The sequence below is a fragment of the Chrysemys picta genome, chromosome 4 (assembly GCF_011386835.1).
Source record: "Chrysemys picta bellii isolate R12L10 chromosome 4, ASM1138683v2, whole genome shotgun sequence".
In the NCBI taxonomy this organism is placed as follows: domain Eukaryota; kingdom Metazoa; phylum Chordata; order Testudines; family Emydidae; genus Chrysemys; species Chrysemys picta.
The window spans coordinates 140,622,261-140,644,774 of record NC_088794.1 but is presented as its reverse complement, the minus strand read 5'-3'; the positions used below and the strand labels follow the sequence as shown (position 1 = coordinate 140,644,774).

The following is a 22,514-nucleotide window of genomic DNA, read 5'->3' as shown; positions in this document are numbered from 1 at the left end:
TGTATTAAAAGAATTAAAATCTAAATAAATTAAAATAAAACTTTTGACAAATACAGAAACTGAAAAGGAGCTAATTAAACTCGAAAGGAGTCAACATAAAGATGAGGTATTCAGTCAACTGTGTGAATACCAGCCAATGCACTCTGTAGAAAATGTATTGTGGAGTGTTTATAACTCAAGTTGCCACAGTCGAGCCTGTAAATATATGAAAGCATTTATCAATTATTCCAATTCTTTCTTGTTAAGCAGAGGACTTGGACTGGTGACATTCCAGAGATGGTAAAAAAAAAAGTTTAGTTGCAAAATATGAATACCAATTCATTAACACAGTCATGTCAATTTAATGCCCAAAATCTTTAAGGACCTGAACTGAGACAGGCATACACTGTACATATATGTAATGCATGACTTTTGAGCCCACTTGTGTTTTATGAACACTACCAATTCTCTCAAGTTGTTTTTTCTATTTTTAATTCAATTTCAAACCTTTTAAAGAAACAGTTTGACTGGTGTTTGGTTGGGGCTTTAAATATTATCCTCTAAGGAAGAGTTTCCCTTTCCCTATTGCTTCCATCACCTCTCCTACATGCATCACTCCCACCACCCACAGCTGTTTACGGTTCTGTATGTATACTTTATCTTATGTCGATTTCACAGTGGTTGCACTTAAAAAGTTTCTTTGATTCTACAATCTATTGGTTTGAGAGATAATCTCAGTGCTTAATATGGGGAATACCAATAAAACTGGTGAGCTCTCACAAATCAGAGATTTTTTTTTCCAAGTGCACCTATGGTATGCTCCTTGTTGCTGTGACCTTGTTTTTCTTAATTGTGTCTAAAATGTCACATCACCACCTTTGATCTGAACAACAATAACTACAATAATAATAAATATGTGCAGATATAGCAGTGTTACAGAGAATATATAGTTAGTGGAGGGGAAAATCTAATAAAATGTAATATTTACATTATAGAAAATAGTAATCTAAAAATAGTTAAAGAAACGGTATAATTGGGCTCCTGACTTTAGTCAGCCACAAGAAATTGCAGACACTATCAAAAGTTCTCTAAAAAAGGAAAAGGCAAATCACAGTTTAAATAGATCCTTTTCAGCTGTTCAGTGAATATTAATTAACATATGGTTTTAGGGCATGTTACTGTATATACTTAGAAGGAAAAAACAGCACAATCATATTATCATTGGAAAAAAAACATTAAACTCTGACCTCAGGAGTATAATATTCTTATTTTTAAGAAGACATATCTCAGCGGATAGTGGAAGCTAAAACACGACAACAGTGTGTTGTCAAAACAAAGTGGAGGGGGGGGGACCTACCAAGGTAAGCTACAGAGTGAAAAGAAAAATAATTCAATATGACAATTCAAAACACACTTCAGAACATAGGCAAGGCTTCCAGAAGAAAGCAAGTGTTTAGAGCCTTGGCAATTGAAATCATCTGCTCTGACCGTACTAGACAGGGGATTTGGAGTGAAATAAAAAAAAAAATAGATAAGGAAATCTAAAAGTGACAAAAATAAATAAAGCAGTGTATTGTTGACAACTAGGAGGAGTTGTCTGCCATTTGTACAAAATACAAAGACTGTTCTCCAAAGAGCTGTGTCTGTTAATCAAAAGCTACCAGTGGAAACAAAACATTAATTAGAATGGTAGAAAACAAATTCAAATTGCCTTAGATTTACTGAATAGTTACTTGTGTTTGAGGGTACTGTACTTATTAACTGTCCCTTCAATATAAAAACTTTAGTTACTTGGGCCCAGATTTTTAAAGGTATTTCAGAATTGCTTCACTCAGCATTGCAACGCCTAACTGATTTAGGAGCCTAAATCTCATTTTCTTAAATGAGTTAGGCACCTAGAAGTACAAATCCCATCAACTATTAATGGAATTTTGGCTTTTAAGCACCAAAAATCACGTTTGAGAGTGATATTTAGGCTCCTAAATCAGTTTGGCTTTGCAACATGAGCTCAGGAATGCCTAAATACCTTTAAAAATCTGGACCCTGATCACATAATACTTGTAATTCAAGGCTCTAATCCTGTAAAGAGATGCATACGTGCAAGTCACTTTGCCTAGACAGAGACTAAACATTGATAGGGCTCTGCACAGGGATCACCCTGCAACTATCTTTGCAGGATTGGGATCTTTTATGACAGATGCTTGTAATGAGATGACTCACCATTAATTTACATGTTCCTACGGAACTAAAATATTGAAGTCTGGTATATTCGATCATTATAAATAGCTGAATATAACCCCCATCCTTCACACACACAAAAATCACAACTTTAAACAATTTTTACAATCAAAGGTCAACAACAGATAAGCCAATCTTATCAGATTTCAATTAGGTGTCTTTTTAAGATAACATCTTGATTTTTAGTTTACATATTTGATATGGACTGCCTTTTATCCAGAACACCCTCCGCCCCCAAATTTGTAATTTGACACTTCTCTCATAGTGATGGAAGGTTCTAACAATTTAAAAATAATATTGCTCTCTTTTACAAGGCAAACACTGTATGTATCAAATCTCTTATCTGCAGAAATTAAGGTAATCTGAATCATCAATTCTAATGATCAGATTTCAGATGAGTGGAAACAAGTATGTCACAGGCCCCATTTCATAGTCACATCCAGCTGGAAAGGTGGACTGATATAAGTAGTAAAATAATAATTTTTTCGATAATCTTAGTGATGTGTGTTCAATATTGCAGATTCCCCATGACCCCAGACTCTTGTACTTGCCCTGATTTCATTCTATTCTATACTATGTAGGTTCTTGTACTGCCATCATCACTGTAATATCTGAGTGCCTTCCACTAGCGGATTATAAAAAGTGACTAACAACTGTCACATGAGGTTCATTCTCTGTCTCATCCTTTCCTCAAGGGGAAAACTGTACGTGCAAAGTAGTAGTATGTTTTGGCAGAGTTTTTTGCTCTGTGTTTACATAAGAGAAGGAGTGCATCTTGCAGTTAGAATGAAAGGTGGTGAGGTCTGTGACAGTCTTTAATTTGTGGGAGTTTGTTCCACAGTCTTAGACTGGCCGCTGCAAAAATTCTGTCTCCTGCACAGATGAGCTTTACCCTTGTCGCATAATTGCCATCATAGTCCTGAACACCTTTATGGGTGAAGGCTGTTTTACCAGCCTCAGCCTGGACCAATCTACACGGGAGGTCCACTTCCTGGACACCACCGTACAAATAAGCGATGGCCACATTAACACCACCCTATACCGAAAACCCACCGACCGCTACGCCTACCTTCATGCCTCCAGCTTCCACCCCGGTCACACCACACGATTCATCGTCTACAGCCAAGCACTGAGGTACAATCGCATCTGCTCCAACCCCTCAGACAGAGACCAACACCTACAAGATCTTCACCAAGCATTCTCAAAACTACGATACTCACACAAGGAAATAAAGAAACAAATCAACAGAGCCAGACGTGTACCCAGAAGCCTCCTGCTACAAGACAGGCCCAGAAGAGAAACCAACAGAACTCCACTGGCCATCACCTACAGTCCTCAGCTTAAACCTCTCCAACGCATCATCAGTGATCTACAACCCATCCTGGACAATGATCCCTCACTTTCACAGACCTTGGGAGGCAGGCCAGTCCTCGCCCACAGACAACCTGCCAACCTTAAGCATATTCTCACCAACAACCACGCACCGCACCATAACAACTCTGACTCAGGAACCAACCCATGCAACAAACCTCGATGCCAACTCTGCCCACATATCTACACCAGCAACACCATCACTGGACCTAACCAGATCAGCTACAACATCACCGGCTCATTCACCTGCACGTCCACCAATGTTATATATGCCATCATATGCCAGCAATGCCCCTCTGCTATGTACATTGGCCAAACTGGACAGTCACTACGCAAGAGGATAAATGGACACAAGTCAGATATCAGGAATGGCAATATACAAAAACCTGTAGGAGAACACTTCAACCTCCCTGGCCACACAATAGCAGATGTAAAGGTAGCCATCTTACAGCAAAAAAACTTCAGGACCAGACTTCAAAGAGAAACTGCGGAGCTCCAGTTCATTTGCAAATTTGACACCATCAGATCAGGATTAAACAAAGACTGTGAATGGCTATCCAACTACAGAAACAGTTTCTCCTCCCTCGGTGTTCACACCTCAACTGCTAGCAGAGCACCTCACCCTCCCTGATTGAACTAACCTCGTTATCTCCACACTGATATATACCTGCCTCTGGAGATTTCCATTACTTGCATCTGAAGAAGTGAGGAAAGCTTATGCTCACGAAAGCTTATGCTCCCAGTACTTCTGTTAGTCTCAAAGGTGCCACAGGACCCTCTGTTGCTGTTTTACTGTAACTTCTCTTATCTCTATGGCACCTGTTTCACTATTTATTCTGCATCGACATATTGCACATTTTCTTTTCAACAACGATCACGGCATTCTCCTTGTACAATTCAGGGTATAAAATAGAGTGAAGATAGGTACATGTTCAAGACCTGTGGTTTAGAACATTCAAGTCTGTGACAGGTGCATGAGAGCTTCCTAACTGTTTTACTGCTTTGGATAGTTCCATAGCTTGTGATGATTAATACAGTATTCCCTGCATTGAGGGATATGAAATGGCAATTTAATGAGGGAAATTATGAGTTTTGTCAGCTGCCCTAGAGAGGTTATACACAAAATCACTATGTTGAATTAGTTCTGCCCTAAAAGAAAAAAACAAAACCCCACCAAATTACACATACATAAATAACTGCCTTCCCTTCCAAAAAAATTCTGAATATCACCTAAGGTAGAAAATAGCTGGAAATGTTGCAGATACAACAGGATTTTAACTTTTTGACTGCGAATTGGTTGTACAGGCAAAATGTTTAGATTTTCAGTTTCATTGCACATATCCTCTTGGGAAACGTTGTTTAGGCTTGTCAGTATCAATTTCAATTACAGGGCTCAAAACATAGTAAAAAGACATATTCTGATATATGATGTACAATTTGTCTTTAGGTTTTAACAAAATAAAGGGTTATTTTTACGGACAGGTTGAATGATTTCCATAATTTGCATGATTATTATGATACCTTTATACTAATTATAACTAGAAATGTGAAGTACAAATTGCTAAAGAGATACCTAGAGCAGAACATATGGGTATGGGATACTTAATTGTTATGTCTCTTAGCAACCTCTGCCTTACATTTCAGAATAGATGTAAGCCATCTTTTGAAATGAAATGTTAATCTCTAAACATCCAATGACACAGCATTAGGTTTGTAAATACTGTACATATAAAAAGTGACTGGTATTTTTCTCATTCTGAAATTAAAGCCATTCCTCACTAGGAATAACTTAATTAAAGTTTCTCAAATTTTAAAAACAAATTCAACAATGAAAACATAAGTAAAAGAATGTCATAGGTTAAAATTACCATGGAACAATATTTATTGAACAGGTTGAATATTATAAAAGTTTCAGTTGCTGTCTAGTATAAATGTCTTACAGTAATCTAATAAATCCTTATAAAGTTATAATTCTAAAACCAAACTGACCTTAAATATACGATTGCAAGTGCAATATGGCTTTAATAGGCCAGTCAATTTTAAATGCGAAATTTACTTTTTACAAATTGAGGCCTACTTGTGATTTAGACAAAACATTCATTTGAATTAATACTCATTCTATCTAAAAAAGGTACACAGCTATTTTTAAGAAGTCTATCACCTAAACTACACGGCAAGAATAATCTGATTCTCAACAGGCATTGTGATATACTGTCTCATACATATTTAAATGTGTACTATATCTCATTTTAAAGTCCCTCTCCTAATAGTTACCACTCTTTCATTCGGTATACCATTATGGATGACCAGATGCCAAAACCCTTCTTTTGATCCACATTCGTACCCTAGTGCAACATTATGAAAGGCTGACAAGGGTGAGTGTCCTGAGGAAGAAGCATGAAGGATAAGCATACCTAGGATGCTGGGTAAGGGTAGAAACATACAACAAGAGTACAGAAGCAATGTTTCTCTAAAATGAAGAGTAGGGCACCAGGATTCTCTCCACAATGATTTGGCTAGGTCTGAAGGGAAAAGAAGTGAACAGTCGTCTCATATCAAATATCCCATAAAGAAAGCCTTGAAGCAGAGCCTCACCTCCTCTGAGAATTTCTGAAGAGATATTAAAGTTTTGTAGCAATATGTGATTTAAAATACCCCTACCCCACAGTCTTTCAGAGTGACCTTCTTAGAGTTTGCTAAGGAATGGGGATGGGACTTCATCACAGCAGCAATTATTCCCCATTCTCTCCAGGAGACTCCCCTACCTAAAAGGGGGGGGGGGGAGGGAATGAAGAATGATGCTTTTTTTGGCCCTGGGGTGGAAGAAACTATTGTGGGGGTTAGGGGAAGAAAGGGCTCTCTTGGGAAGCTTTTTCGGAGAATCCTTCCTAGGCTGTTGATCATGGATGAAAAGTCTCACTCATGAAGATGAGTGGGAAAGAGATCCTGGAAAAGGCAAAGTATCTCCTATCACTTGTAGCATGACCCCTATCTACCTCTTGGTCCTCCTAGAGGTTCTCTTTCTGGTTGTATTCAGAGATTCCACACAAGTCCATGGTGGGGGAGAGAAGCACGGAAGACAAATGGACCCACTGTTGAAAGTTGTAGGGAAGAGGCAAAGTAGGGTACTTTCAGGTCGTCTGCCTGGAGAAAGTTTTCTTTGCCTTGCCATATTATGCAAAGCTTTGCTGAGGTGTGGAAGAAAGCTAGTTCCTCAGAATGCACAGGGAAGCCAGCCTGCACAACAGGAAGACAAAGAACTAGGTGCAGAACTCCAGACTGGTTACCATTGGCGGGACTGATGGCCTCCCCATTTGAGTCATACTGGCGGCAACCACATCATGAAGATAAAACTTCCATTCTTTCACAATTTAGTTCTTTTCCTCCATTATTGATACTTCCCTTCCTGTGCTTCTAACAGACCTTGAACTTAACATGGCCTTTAGATTTATTTCCACCATGACCACCACATCATCAGTGTTTTCAGTACAGCTCTAGGAAAGAGAGTTTTCTTAATGAACTTTTGCCCTTTCTGCCAGCTCTCAAACAGCTATTGAGCCAGAAATATTGAGAAAATATTTCCATATTTTAAAAGTGATATTTTAACAATTTTAAAACCAGTCAAATTTCAGGCATAAACAATCTCTATGTAATAGGTTTTTTTATACTCTATAAACACTATTTAGGTTTTTGCACTCTATGGCCAAACCTTTACTTTTAAACTGCCACAATTTCAATTGAGTTATACGACTTGTAAATCAAATTTCTTAAGTGAGTTAACAAAAAAAAAGTGGAGACAAAATTAAATGATGGCTAGACAGTCTCAGTCCAATGCCAGAAGGCACCATTGTGGATCACCTAGTCGGAACTTCTGTGATGGATCGATATTCCTCCCTCTGCTGGTCTGAATCTCTTTTACTGTTACCCACTTACCCGTTATTGTGGAAAGGTGAAAGAGTTACACATTCTACTTTCGAATAAACTGGTTTTAGGAATAAAAAAATCATTAATATTAAGTATCAAAAGCATGCTGACAATTTTAAAGAAAATGAGCCTGCTTACCTGTAATACAAATTTCTGATCTATGTACTTTTTGGCAATGCTAGGTTGGAATTCTTGGCTTTCCAAAAATCGTATGAAAAACTCATAAACAAGCTGCAAGAAACAAAATCACAGTTTATTCTATGATTTTATTTTACTTTTATTTGTAAAGTTTCCCAGCTTTTTTCCCTAATGCACTAGAATAGAAAATGCCTATGTTTTGAAAGACCTTATGGATTTTTTTTTTAAATTTATCAAGGTGTTACTTTAGAGCTAGAATTAATTACATGATCATAACGTGTTTATCTTGCTCATTTGACCCTAAATCAGAGGAATTTCATCTTGATTCCCACTAAGAACAGGCATTATCATCTTGTAATGCTTGTTCATTGGGTTGTACAGCTTTCTGGAGTAATTGGCAAGCACATTCTCACTGTCCTCCGTACTCCTGAAATCATACAAAATAAAGCCATTATGATTTTGAGAGAGTTGGTGAAACAGTATGGAAACATTTAATTGTAATTAGAAACTGTTCACTGTAGCATTCTGCTACAGATTGAAACACTGCAGACTAATGCAGAATGGGATTTAATCAGGAGTCTCCAATTCTCTGAGGAGAATTAGCCCTGGACTAGAGATACTTGCTCTCACAAAAGTCCATCTCTGCCTATATAATTCAGAAGGGACTGCAACTGACCAGACTCATTCAGATAGTATATAACAAGCATGTAACAAGGCAAAAGGAAGCAAAGTGCAACAGATATTATCTAGCTCTCTTAGGAAAGCAGCTATGATCTGCCGGTAGACAGATGAGTTGTAGACTGCTGTCAATTCTCCCTATCACACCTTTCCTAGGAGACCAACCATTTTAAAATGTGCTCCCTTCCAGTTTTTGAAAGGATAGATATTGGTGTTGAGGGAAAAAGACAAGCTAAAAATGAATTAAAAAGGAATCTACAGCTTTTCCATGCAAACTCCCCTATAACATGATACTGTGGCTGCTTTGCCTTACTGAGAGTCAATGATTTCTTCTAAATGCTTCTTAAAGGAAACAACAGGGAGGTCGGAGGTAAGGAAAAGTGCAAGAACGCTATATAATTCAATAGTAGGTCAACAGGAAAGCACTTCTATCAACTCCCTGACAAGTAGTGAGGTTAGTTTTACTACGTAAACCATCTATTTTCTAAGAAAATCTATAGCCGCTCCCCTCTCTATCATGCTGACCAATATTGTCTCATTGTTTCCTTGTACTCTGCCATCTGTCTGTATCCATCTGTTGTCTTGACTTATACTTACACTGTAAACTCTCTGTGGCCAGAACTGTCTTTTTGTTCTGTGTCTGTACAGCGCCTAGCATCCCAAGGGATTTAATACACTATAGTATTTTTGTGAGATTTTAAGTACAAAAGGAGAAAGGAGACAGTTTCTAAATTATGGGATGAGACTATTGTGTGACTTATCAAATCTCTCATAGCCAGAGTTAGAGCCCCGCATAAAAGTTTCAAACCAGTTTCTTACTCTAGGTAGAGATCAATCATACCCTTGTACTCAGAGCAACTCCCAGATTCCTCTCTCTCTCTGGTGTTCAGGCTCTGACTTGTTCTAAACTGGAGAGAGGAGAACCCAATTTCCCTGTAGCATAAATGGACATAGCCCCTTTGATATCAATGGAAAGTAGACCTACGTCTGCCAGGGCTAAATTTGGCCCAGAAGCTTCTAAAGCTTCTGACCCTCTCTGTGAAATGAGTTTGTTTTCCTGTACGTTAAAGATATTTGGCACTGGTATTTGAAGGCATACTTATACATCCCACAAGGAGGATGTATAGCAGAGAGAATATACTCTGCTCTGAATTCTTGAAGGCAAGGCTATATATTGTTAGGAAGGAAAAGGGAAGTAGACTAACATTTATATTCTCCCTCATCTTCCTGATTAGCAACAAGGGCTCATGTATGCTTTTTCTGCATAGTAGCAATTTTCTAATGGCCCAGCAGAGCAAAACTGACTAGGATGACATTAGTTTCATTCCACTGCTCCTGCTGAAGCTGCTAAGAAGTACTGTGTACAAGTGCAGCACAGGTGCAAGTCTCCACAATAATTTTTTTTTAATGCAGTGAAGGACAACAGGAAAATGTGGGCCATTCTCAGTCCTGAGCTGAATTTAAGTCCCTGACTTGATCAGGAAGGCCCTGAAAACATTACAAAGGCTCTTCTATCTTCATAGGTACTCCAGCTGTAGTAAAGAGCAGTGTTAGGAAGGTATAACAATGATTTCTATATCTTATGAACCAATTCAAATGTGATTCACAGATTAACAGACGGTGTAGGGAAACATCACACATCAAGCAGTGATACAGATTTGTTCTCAGATTATATTTAATCATTTTAATACCTGTAAATGTGGCCATGATGCCTCAAGGGTGGGTTCATCTTCTTCTGGATCAAATTCATTGCTATCACTGGGAGGGAGAGTTCTAAATATATTGCAAGATACCTAAAAAGCAAAAGAAAAGAAAATTAAGAACTGCTTCTGAAATAGTAGTCATTTCCAGACACCAGAACTCTGAATAAACTCTGTTTATGTATACTCTATATATCCACTATGGATGTCAGATTGGCAGCACTTCTTTTGCCTAATTCACATTAGAAATTGTGCAGTACTAAGTAACCTAATGAACTTGTTGCCTGCCACTGTCTCCTCTTCCTTAAAAAACTTTGTCCCTTCTTCACAATGGTGTTCCAAGAGCACCTCACAGGCTGCCATTTCACGGATTGCCTCTGTTTCTCCCTGGAAGAGCCCTTCATCTCCTTACTCCCAGCCCAGCTGAGCAAATTCAAACAAAGGGCAGTAATCTGAAAGGTCTAGGGCATGGGTATTTAGAATCAATAGGAATGAATTATAAGCAGATGTAAAAATATGAGGGTTTGCATATAACCTTGTTATTTTCCTTCACACAGAGAGAATATTACTGGGATGTATCAGGGAGTCTTACCTGCCATAGTTTCTAGTGTCTCTGCACACTTAGTACTAAATTGTATATTTGGCATAAATTGGGGGCAATAAATACTATTTGCTTGTCACTTATCACATATTTTAGTTCATGGAGGTTTTGTTCTACTTAAACTTAATTAGAAGTGCTTTGCTGAGACTGCCTGGCTTACTGAGGCAGCTTTTCTGGGTTAATTACACTACTAAATGTGGTTTATAGCTTTGTACAACAGCTAGGATAAATTACAATCTTTTCCCCATTCTTTGGTGTTCATCCCAGACCTAACTGGGTTGTCAAATAGGTGACAACAGCAGCATGTTATGTCCTGATCCAGTCTATACATGACTCCCACTGGTCCCCTTTATCCTCTCTGGATAAACTAGGCAGAGGTTTTATTGAAGGTTATGAGATACAAAATGAATCTTTCTTCAACATTCTTGTCTCTGTACCTAGCTTTTTACTCTTGTAATTCAGCAACCTGTGATAAATCAGAAGAAAGTTTCAAAAGTAGATCTGCAAGTTATATTTTCAGCATATTGGTAATTTAACATGCAGAATTACTTTCACGTCAAAAGCATAAAAACAATCAATACGTTGTTAAAGGCAGCATGAAGTACACTTCAGTTCACAAATTATAAGAGGTGCTAGTAAAAGAATTAACTACGAGAAAAGAAAGTGGAACAAGGAAAAAAGCAGGAAGGCTGAAACAGTGCAAGACAGCGAGGGACACTCGTAAACAGAACAAAGAGAAGAAAAAAGGAGTGTCAGTAACAACTGAGGGAGAAGAATTAATAAAGCAATCAGTGAGTGAAAGTGTGGAACAGAGGAAACCGGTGGGCTTATGACTGGACTTTCTTCTTCTCACCACAAGAGGGTGTGTTTTGCTACAGTAATAGTGAAGCACAGTGACTTTTAATGAAGCTTTTATGGTATACACAAATCTTTGCTTCCAGTCACATGGCATTCAGCATTGGTGATTAGTAGCGTGCACCCTGTTATGTGATAGTAAATATTGGATTCAATGTATACTTGCTAACTGGTTACTAGCATTTATCATGAGTCATTCTCCGTGTGAGCTTTGGGGATTTGGGGGGGTTTATTTTGGGGGGGACAGAGAGGTTATTGTTTTTTACGTTCAATTTGGTACTGTTCACTTACAAGATCCTCCATGACACAGTTTCCAGTCTCATCTGGATCATAAATCAAATAGATACTCCAGGTAAGCAGAAAGACATGTACTGTAGTCCTGCCCTCTCTCTCTACTGTATCTAACATCAGACACAGTCACACAGCTAGAAAGGGAGCAGATCAGCAGTCAATGGAGGATATAACCAGTGTTGAGAGTTGTTTCTCTGTAACTGTGTACAAGGCAAAGGAAGAAGAAGAAGATAAACCCCTGAGGATCAGTTCAGGATATAAAAAAAAGGAGAAATTTATTTACTGGTGCCTGGGTGCTGGCCATCTGGGATACTGCAATATTATACTCCAAAGAATTTTTAATTAATACTTAAAGTTGAAAAATCCCAGCCTTCCCATGACCTGGACCAGAATGGGGTGGTGGCATAACAAAAGAAAGAGTCAGCAGCTATAGTTAATTCTTCTGTAAGTTCATTTGTAAGAAATAAGCAAAATTCTTTGCCAATTTAATCTATATTTTAATTGATCAGATTTATCATCAGACCCAAGAAAGCAAGAGTTAAATAAGAATGATTATTTTAAAAACTTTACAACAACAATTACAAGTTAGGGCAAGACAAAGGCCTAACTGGAGGTTTTGATAAATGCCTCAAGTCAGCAAGCATTAGAGCTCCAATAAGGAACAGAAATTATCAGAAGTTGGTCAGTGTTGCTTCTTATAACTGCCACTTTGAAGCCAGAATTCCTGTGTGTTACCCTTTCCATCGATACACTGACAGGACTCAACAGTTTTATTTCTTTCCGGGCTGATAGCTCACTAGTCCTATTTGAAAGAACACCCCTCAAGTGCATTTTGTCATTTCTCAGTCAGTTCTTTTTAGGGAATGTTAATTCTCTGTATTCAGAGAAAGATTTGCAAACAGAAATAAACTGAGATAGGTTTTAGATTTAATTAGACTCAGGAGACCACATAAACAATCAGAGTAGCTGATCTATTTTCACCCTCTGCTTTGACTAAATGATAAATTACAAAATTTAAAAAATCAATTAGAGTGGTCCTTAATTCACGTCATATTTTTAAACCAACTAATAACAAATATGTGATCTAAATACAGTGGTCCAATTACTGTAACTCCACTGATTTCAATGAATGGGATGTAGTCATCCCATCATTTTAGTCAACATATTAAATTCAAGTTCTATTTTAAACTAAGCTTCAAAACTAAGGGTTCAAAAAAGAATTAGTTAAGTTCATGGAGGACAGGTTCATTAATGGCTATTAGCCAATATCAGGGATGCAATCCCATGCTCTGGGTGTCCCTAAACCTTTAACTCAGTGGTGGGCAATCTGCAGTCCATCAGGGTAAGCTGATTGTGGGTCGCGAGACATTTTGCAGATGAGCGGCCCGCCACTTCCTGCAGCTCCCATTGGCCAGGAACAGCGAACTGCAGCCCCTGGGAGCTGTGGGGGGCCGTGTCTGTGGACAGTCTACGTCCACAAAATGTCTCACGGCCCACAATCAGCTTATCCTGATGGGCCACAGGTTGCCTATCACTGCTCTAACTACTAGAAGCTGGGACTGAATGACAGGGGATGGGTCACTCGATAAATTGCCCTCGTCTGTTCACTCCCTCTGAAGCATCTGGCATCAGCCACAGCTGGAGGATAGGATACTGGGCAAGATGGATGATTTGTCTGACCCAGTATGGCCAGTCTTATGTTAAGCTAAAAAAATATACAACGTATTTAGACATATCAGCTGCCCTTTCTTTGGATAACTATGTCTTTTTTAAAAAACGATTTCTGTACAGACATTGAATCAAACTTTCTCAATTCTGACAACAGCATTTCATTATTAACATACTATTGTTAAAGGCAAAGCAAATTAAATTTCATGGATCATGGGATATTTAATGTCCAACTAATTTTACTTAAATTAAGATCTCATTTTAGTTATACCGAATGATGCTAGGTTTCCAAAGAGTGATCAAGAACTCAAGATACCTGCATTTTTCTTTATTATTCAAAACATGCTCGCACATGTCAAACCTTATATATCGAGTCAAAGCAATTCATTCATCAAAGTTGCATGTCAAGATGGAATCATTGAATTATTATTCATAAATTTATTATAGCAGTGTTATCTAGTATCACTATAGTTATGCCAGTATTTCCATTACAAACCCACGTTTGTGGGCAACATACCACATCACTGGGAAAGTACTTATTGAACCACTGTTAACAAAGCATCTGCACAGTTCTAAATATTGTATGCAACACTTGTACTGAAAAATTACAACCTATTCCGAGTACATGGAAGCCATAAACAGGGTTACTGAAAAAAATGGGTGCTCACTGTTTTATTATTCTTTAGTACTTGATGAGATGAGGACAAGCAATGGGCAGAGTTTGAGGGCATAAAACAACTATTTGGGTGCTGAAATCACATTTTTGAAAGACAATACAAGTAACCTATCTTGCAACTCTAAAAGAGACTGGGCAAGACTGAGTGCACATATCTTCCCACTACCAGTAAACAGCAAGTGTTAACTAGTTAAAAATAATGGTAAGTTAAAAGAGAAAGCACTATATTTCAGAATCAAAAGCTAGATAAGAGGGTCTGATCTGTAGGAAATGAAGTAAGTGTAAGTCCTACACATACAGGGCCTGGACCTTTTAAAAAGGAAAACAAATATTGACGCATTTATCTGTGCTGACTGCTGGAGCAAGAAGTGGGAGAAAAAGGTTTTAGCCACAACTAGTTAAAGGCCAATACTGGCAACCTGAATACTGTAAGCTTATTACAAAAGCAAAATTATTTTTGAATAAGCATATACTGTAAAGTCCAAGTAAAGGCTGAGTGCCACATGCATAAAATGCATCCAAATCCACTTGTGCATGCAAGAAAGAGAGTAGGTAAGAGTAAGTTAAAGTAAAGGTACAACCACAACTGAAAAAGATGTGTAGTTTCCTTTAATTTTTCTTGTCCACATTAGAAATGAAGAAGTTGATGTTATAAACAGAGGCAAAATGTAGATGTCTTGGTCAAGAGAACAGACAGACAAGTTATCCTGATGGTGAAGAGTTCCAATTGTCATTAAACTGATGTCCAAAAGTAATCATAAGTCTAAAAAGATAACATGAACTGTTACAGTAGGCACCTCCTTTTTAAAATCAATGACGGGGGGGCACTGAAGTGCGCCAATCCTTGGAACATACTGTACTTCTTCTAAGTATCACACAAAGGATTGAAATGCAGGCAACTGAAAGAATGAAGACTACTACTGCATGAATCACAACACAGTGTAACGGTTCATTTACAGGTAGCATCAATTCACAGCCTGCTTATTAGTCTGGAGCTGTTGAGATATAGATCTTTGACAATACAGTAGAATGGCTTCAAAGTAGAGCTGCATGGGGAAAAAAAGGGAAAATCTGTTTCAAAACTTTTTCCAAGATACTTCACCACAATCATTTTCTTCTTCCTTTTTTTTTTTTAATTCCAACCAACTCTAATTTGAAAAAAAAAAAAAAAAAAAAAAAAAAGGTGGGGGGGGAGTAAATTTCAAATAAAAAAAATTTCCTGATTTTTTTTCTAATTTAGAAATTGACAAAATATTGACCAGCTCTACCGATCAACCACTGCAATGTAACTCTGAATATATATTAATAGGCAATATGTTGCAAGATTTTACCAAGATATTTGTACCTGAAATTACTTTTTAAATACCAAACAGAACCTGTCTGAAGTTAGGGCTGAATGCCTGCACACAAAAAAACCAAAACCTTTTCAAGTTAAGTCTCCCCTACCCCACCAAACTAGAGCATGGCATACAGTGTCCCAAGTTCCCCCAAAACTTATTGCGTGTACCTGGCTGTAACTAAAAATGTCAGACTGAGCTCAATTTCAATTTATTTCAATACTTTGTACTTCTTTTTTTCTGAATTGGGTGCATGCCAAACTTTATCCTGAAATGAAACGCGAGTTCGGACTAAGTAAACCAAACAGATCCTTAAATATATTGTCACTGCAGTAGAAACATATAGGAGTCTAAATTCTCCCATTAGTGATTGGGGAATTTACATCTTCTCTCATCATCCCCTGTTGTAAATGGGAGATAGACTCCCTCAAAAAATATAAATATAGCATGTACACAGTAACTTGTGCATACATATTATAAATATCTGAAGCCATTCTGACTGGATAAGCCCATAACTGGATGGGAAAGAGACACAGTACTTAACAGATTGTGAACCTTTTCATGTTTGCACCAGTCCACACAAATAACTACACTTTTCAAACTTTATTATTTTATTTTTTCACTATTACGACTGAGTAATGGAACACCTTGCTATCTGCTGTGCAACTGGCACATGGTAAAGTGACTAAATTTGGAGTTGCATGATCTTGAGAAATTAGGCGATATCACAAGACATATTTCAAACTGCAAATAGCTGAAGGAAAAAAATACTTCAATTCAACTCAGTACACTTGAAAAAATGAAATAAAAATACTGAAAAAAGGAAGATTCTCGTTACACTTGCATACATATACAAACGATAAGTATTTAAACATTTAAAGAGCTACCATGGACTTCAAAAATCATACTTCATTTTTTTAGCTATGATTGTAACTAGGGCTGTCAATTAATCGCAGTTAACTCAAAAAAATTAATCGTGATTAATTGCACTTATAACAATAGAATACCAACTGAAATGTATTTCATATTTTTGGATGTTTTTGTACAATTTTCAATATTGATTTAAATTACAACACAGAATACAAAGTGCATAGTGCTCACTTTATATTATTTTTTATTACAAATATATGCACTGTAAAAATGATAACCAAAAAAACAGTATTTTTCAATTCACCTCATACAAGTACTGAAGTGAAATCTCTTTATCGTGAAAGTGTAACTTACAAATGCAGATTTTTTTTTGGTTACATAACTGAACTCAAAACCAAAACAGTGTCAAACTTTAGAGTCTACAAGTCCACTCAGTCCTACTTCTTATTCTGCCAATCGCGAAGACAAACAAGTTAGTTTACAGTGACGGGAGATACTGCTGACTGCTTCTTATTTACAATGTCATCTGAAAATGAGAACAGGCGTTCACATAGCACCTGTAGCCGGCACTGCAAGGTATTTACATGCCAGATATGCTAAACATTTGTATGCCCCTTCATGCTTCAGCCACCATTCCAGAGGACATGCTTCCATGCTGATGATGCTCATTAAAAAAATAATGCGTCAATTAAATTTGTGACTGAACTCCTTGGGGGGAGAATTGTTTGTCTCCTGACCTGCTTTACCCGCATTCTGCATATATTTCATGTTATAGCAGTCTTGGATGATGACCCAGCACATGTTAGTTTTAAGAACACTTTCCCAGCAGATTTGACAAAACGCAAAGAAGGTACCGATGCGAGATTTCTAAAAATAGCTACAGCGCTCGACCCAAGGTTTAAGAATCTGAAGTGCCGTCCAAAATCTGAAAGGGACGAGGTGTGGAGCATGCTTTTAGAAGTCTTAAAAGAGCAACACACTTATGCGAAAATTACAGAACCCAAACCACCAAAAAAGAAAATCAACCTTCTACTGGTGGCCTCTGACTCAGATGATGAAAATTAACATGAATCAGTACGCACTGCTTTGGAATGTTATCAAGCAGAACCCATCATCAGCATGGAAGCATGTCCTCTGCAATGGTGATTGAAGCATGAAGGAACATATGAATCTTTAGCGCATATGGCATGTAAATATCTTGGAACACCAGCTACAACAGTGCCATGCGAACGCCTGTTCTCACTTTCAGGTGACATTGTAAACAAGAAACAGGCAGCATTATCCCCTGCAACTTGTAACCAACCTTGTTTGTCTGAGTGATTGGCTGACCAAGAAGTAGGATTGAGTGGACTTGTAGGCTCTAAAGTTTTACATTGTTTTATTTTTGAATGCAGTTTTTTTGTACATAATTCTACATTTGTAAGTTCAACTTTCATAATAAAGAGATTACACTACAATACTTGTATGAGATGAATTGAAAAAAAAATTTTTACAGTGCAAATATTTGTAATAAAAAATAAATATGAGAGCACTGTACACTTTGTATTCTGCATTTAATTGAAACTAATAAATTTGAAAATGTAGTAAACATCCAAAAATATTTAAAATAAATGGTATTTATTGTTATTTAACAGCGCCATTAATTTTAATTGCGCTACTAATCATGATTGTTTTAATCGCTTGACAGCCCTAATTGTAACAATTAAAGTTATAGTAACTGTAAGAGCTGGTTACTTACCTGTAACAGGAGTTTCTTCAAGATGTGTGGTCCTATCTGTATTCCACTGCGGGTTAAGCATGTGCACCATGTGCCTTGAGCTGGAGAATTTGAAAGTAATGCCTGCTATGTGATCGAGAAAGCTATGTGACTGAGTAGGGACAGATGTGTTTTGAGCGGTACTTGAGGGCTACTTGTGACATGAACTATGATATTGTTCATGGTCTGAAACCTGTCCATGGGCAGGTATGCCTTTGCAATGATAAAATTTAGAATTGTCATGATGAAGTCCAGAGACTATGTGGGGGTGAGAACAGATTTTTCTATATTTATGCAGACTCCCAATGAAGAGAGAAGATGTTGCATCATGGAGTTGCACTTCGCAGCAGGAAGAGCACTCCTTGCTGAATCAAGCAGATATATAGGGGGGTTCCCCAGCCTGGGTCTGATGGGGGCCTCCTGGCCTTCTCTATGAAGTATTTGTGGAGACAAAGTTCCCACCCGTCTTGGGTACAGCTGAGGAACGATCAGCATATACTGTACCTTGCCACGATGTGAGCTTCCCCAAGGCAGTACATGCAGCACTGGTGGTCATCAGTGACTGAGAAGGATCACGGGCAGGATTTTGCAACAAGGAGCCAGTTGTTGAGGTACAGGAAGAAAATGATGCCATGACATCTGACGTGGGCCACAACAACTGAGAATACCTTGGTAAAGACTTTGGGGGCGGTTACTATTCCAAAGGGGAGTACTCTACTGAAAATAATCAGATAAATCTGAGAAAACGTCTGTGGGCGGGTTGAACATCTATGTGAAAGTAGGTGTCCTTCATATCCACAGTTATGAACCACATGCCCTTTTTTAAAGATGGAATTATTGCTGCCAATATAACCATGCAAAATCTGAGTTTGAGAATGAAGCAGTTCAGATAGTGGAGGCCAAGGATTGGTCTCCAACGACCCTTCTTTTTGGGTATTAGGATGTAGATTAAGTAAAACCTTTCCCCTTGGTATTGTGGAGGAACCTGTTCTATTGCTCCTTGCTGCAGTAGGAAGTTCAGCTCGTGTGAGAATACTCTTGTAAGAGTGGTCCCTGAAGAGGGATGGGGAGGAGGGGTTTCACGAGAGGTAGGAATCCAAACTCTATCATACAGCCAGAGTGGATTACATTCAGCACCCACTTGTCTGTTATTGCACTCTAACTGTTGAAAGAGCATGCTGGAAGTCCCCAGAATGGTGTGCTGGGGTTGGAAGGTGTTGGGCGTAATATTTCGCAGCTATCAAGCTCCCATAAAAAAAAAAATATCGTCGAACCAGAGGTGGAGATTGAGATGCTGAGTCTGTTGTGGAGGTGGGGGTGTGTGCCAAACTGTCCTACCTGACTCCAGCATAGCTTCATTAACAGGGAAAACTATTCTGTTAGTTCCAGAGGTGTGCAGGATGGCTAAGAGTTTGTGCTAGGAGTCCTGGACCACCTCAAGGAGAATCTGAAGTTCTCCAGCAACTCTGTGGAGAAGGTCCTGGAACCGCCTGAAGTCATGGGGATGAGGGGGTGCAAAAGTCACTGTTTCATCTGGGAATGATGATGGCAATCTTGCTGGTTCCGGCAGAATCAGAGCGTAATATTCTTCCTCCTCTGTCGGATTTGGAAGTAGACCTGAGCATCCCCTTAGAGGGGAGGCAATGGGTGACTCCCTACCAGATCAGATTAACTAGATACCAAGGCTCCCAACATGGCCAGTAAGAGGGGTCAATAGGCATGGGGTACCAGCAGCTGTGAGTTAGATGAGGCAGAGGTTGGTCCTGAACCTGTGCAGGTCTTTTGGGTGGTGGAGGATAAGTATGGTAAGGGAAGAGGAATTCAGCTAATGGCTCTGAATCTCCAGAGCAGAAGGCTGATTCCAGCTCCGTTGGAGGGGAGGTGTATTCTGCATACGGGAGCTTAACAGGCTCCATTGCACAGTTGGTTCTCTCTGACAAGATATTATATCCTGGGAAACAGAGGGTCCCAATGGAGGAGAGGATTCTGCATCTGGGAGGGTGAAGACATCTTGTGGGGTGGCAACACATTCAGACCTCCCCAGTGTGAGGGGGACTCTGCTTGTCCAGGTCATCAGAGCTGGTGAGAAAGGTGGTATCCAGAGTTGGCAGTGATCGGGCTTCATTGGTGCAGATGGATCCTGGGGTTTGGAGTCAGGGATGACAGTACTGACAGGACACAGTCTGGAACTGATGTAGTCCAATGCTTGTGGGCGTTCTTGTTGTGCCTCTGGGACTTAGGATGTTTTAAGTCCTCATGGACTGAGCTGGTAGGCTTGCTTACAGTCGAGTCCGACTCCTTTGAAGTGAACTTTAAGGAACACTTAGTCTCATGCTTATGAGAGTGCTTCCTAGCTTCCCAACAAGGCCCTGCCATGGGGTCTGTGAGGATGGATTCTACCGCATCAGAGTTGCACTTTGCAGCAGGAAGCGCACGCCTTGCTGAATCAATTGAATGTATGGGGGCGGGGTCTCGCCAGCCTGGGTCCGATTGGGCCTCATCGCCTTCTCCATGAGGCGTTTGTGGAGAAAAAGCTCCCGCCCTTCTCGAATATAGCTAAGGAACGAGATCAGCATACACTTGCCGCAATGTGAGCTTCCCCAAGGCAGTACAGGCATCGTTGGTGATCATCACTGACCAAGAAGGACCATGGTCAAGAAGCTCGGAGTTTGAAGCCCAGCGTACTGGGCATAGTCTGGTACCCAAACTGGATGAAGTTAAAGCTGCGGACACTCTAGATTCCAACCTAGACCAAGTGGTGGTGAGAAGAAACTGAAGAGACGATTAGTCTGTACCACCTTTTATCCCCTCGGTCAGAAATACAAGGTGCAGAAATACGAGGTGAACCAGGGTGCACGTGCGGACCAATGGACACTACTTTCAAATTCTCTGGCTCAGGTACACGGTACGCATGTGTAACTCACAGTAAAATACAATAGAGACCATTACTCAAAGAAGCACAATGTTTTTCTCTAATTTGTTTTTCCAGTTTATTTACTTTGCTCATTTAAAAGCTGTACATAGTCAGTTTCATCATTTCTCCTGTATAATTAGGTAGTCAGTTTCCTGGGCTGAGCAAATGACCCACACAAACAGGAGTCAGGGGGGAAAAAAGCATTCTAAAAATAAGCAAATCTTATTCTAAAACCACAAAAATTGGTAGGAAAACTCAGGGGCAGGTGTAGTAGCTACTTATAACCCATTGTCTGAAAACAACTTGATTTCAAGCTGAGGATGCTTCTTTAACAAGTACTGAGTGACTGGCATCCAACTAATCAGTTTGCTGTCAATTATATTTAAAACAAATAAAATGTATGAAAGCGTTAGGTTCTGTGTGAACACGATTGTTTTCTTTTCTTGCTTCTACTGCCAATATCACCTGACAATCCTCAAGCAGAAATTTAAAATTACTTCTTCAAATTCATATTTTATAGCTACATCTTCTGTAAATTTCAATATCTCATAAATGCCTTGGGTAACTTTGCAGTTAGTTAAAGGTATCTGGGGACTTCCATTACAAATCCATTACTAGGTTCAGAGGATCCTAACTCTGCAGTACCATTTTATTCCTGAAGAAAAAAAAAAAACTTTTAAAAAATGGAGTTCAAGAATACAGGAGTTCTTAGATGGTTTCAAAACACTCTTTGTGTACTTTTGTAAATTTAGCACTGCAATCTTTCAGGCAATGACTCTGGCAGATTGATATTTCTTAACTTGTTGTCACAAACCTTCTAAAATGATGTTAAAATGAATATTTTAGCCAAAATCTGTCACTATCCATTATTGGAAAATTGTAATGTTTTATTTATTTTATTTAAACTTGATATTGTGTAAATCTAATCTGATTTTTTCCCCAAAAAACTATAGAGAAAATACACAAAGCAAGTTATTTTAAAAAAATGTTAATACTAAAGAGGTACAGAATTGCAGTACATCTGCTGATTCAACCAGCCTTTAAACTTGGGAACATTTGAAATTGGATCTGGATTTTGAGGCCAGGGTCCACTACTAATCATAAGCAAAGCTAATGAAAATGAAGAAATTCACAATTACGATAAGTCTGACTGCTAGCACTGTCACCTAAAAAGGATTCCTCAACAACTGCTTTGTTTGCCTTGTACACCAAGGGTTTGGAGATTAGCTTTAACCAGGATTAGCTTTATCTACTAGTTCTCTCACTTCTGTTACATTCGCTGAACCAGATTCTGATCTCTTTCCGCAAGTATAAACCCATTATGAAGTCAATGGAATCATTCCAGATTTATACCACGGGAACAGAGATCAGCATCTGTCTCTCTGGATGTATTGTTTGGTAAACGATGTTTGACTTAGTTATTTACAACAGATTTCTGCCTGTCACTGTGCTGTTCACAAGCCTTTTGGCCAGGACTGCCAGAATAGTCCTGATTTGAGTTTAATTTTGCCTATGCAG

At 38.7% G+C, this 22,514-nt stretch overlaps 1 protein-coding gene across 9 annotated transcripts in view; it reads right to left on the bottom strand.

Moving 5' to 3' along the window:
* PPP2R5E (protein phosphatase 2 regulatory subunit B'epsilon) overlaps positions 1–22,514 on the bottom strand; it is a 107,055-nt gene that overhangs the window by 14,497 nt on the left and 70,044 nt on the right. For 6 of the 9 annotated variants that reach the window (XM_005285882.5, XM_005285884.5, XM_008168226.4 and 3 more), the window contains 2 exons: positions 10,020–10,121; positions 7,651–7,743 (listed from right to left, as the gene is read on the bottom strand). In XM_005285882.5, the coding sequence (XP_005285939.1) occupies positions 7,651–7,743; positions 10,020–10,121 (195 nt within the window). Of the gene's footprint in view, positions 1–7,650; positions 7,744–10,019; positions 10,122–11,775; positions 11,976–22,514 lie in introns of those variants that run through there. The other 3 variants (XM_042841310.2, XM_065593783.1, XM_042841311.2) reach the window with 2 other exon arrangements.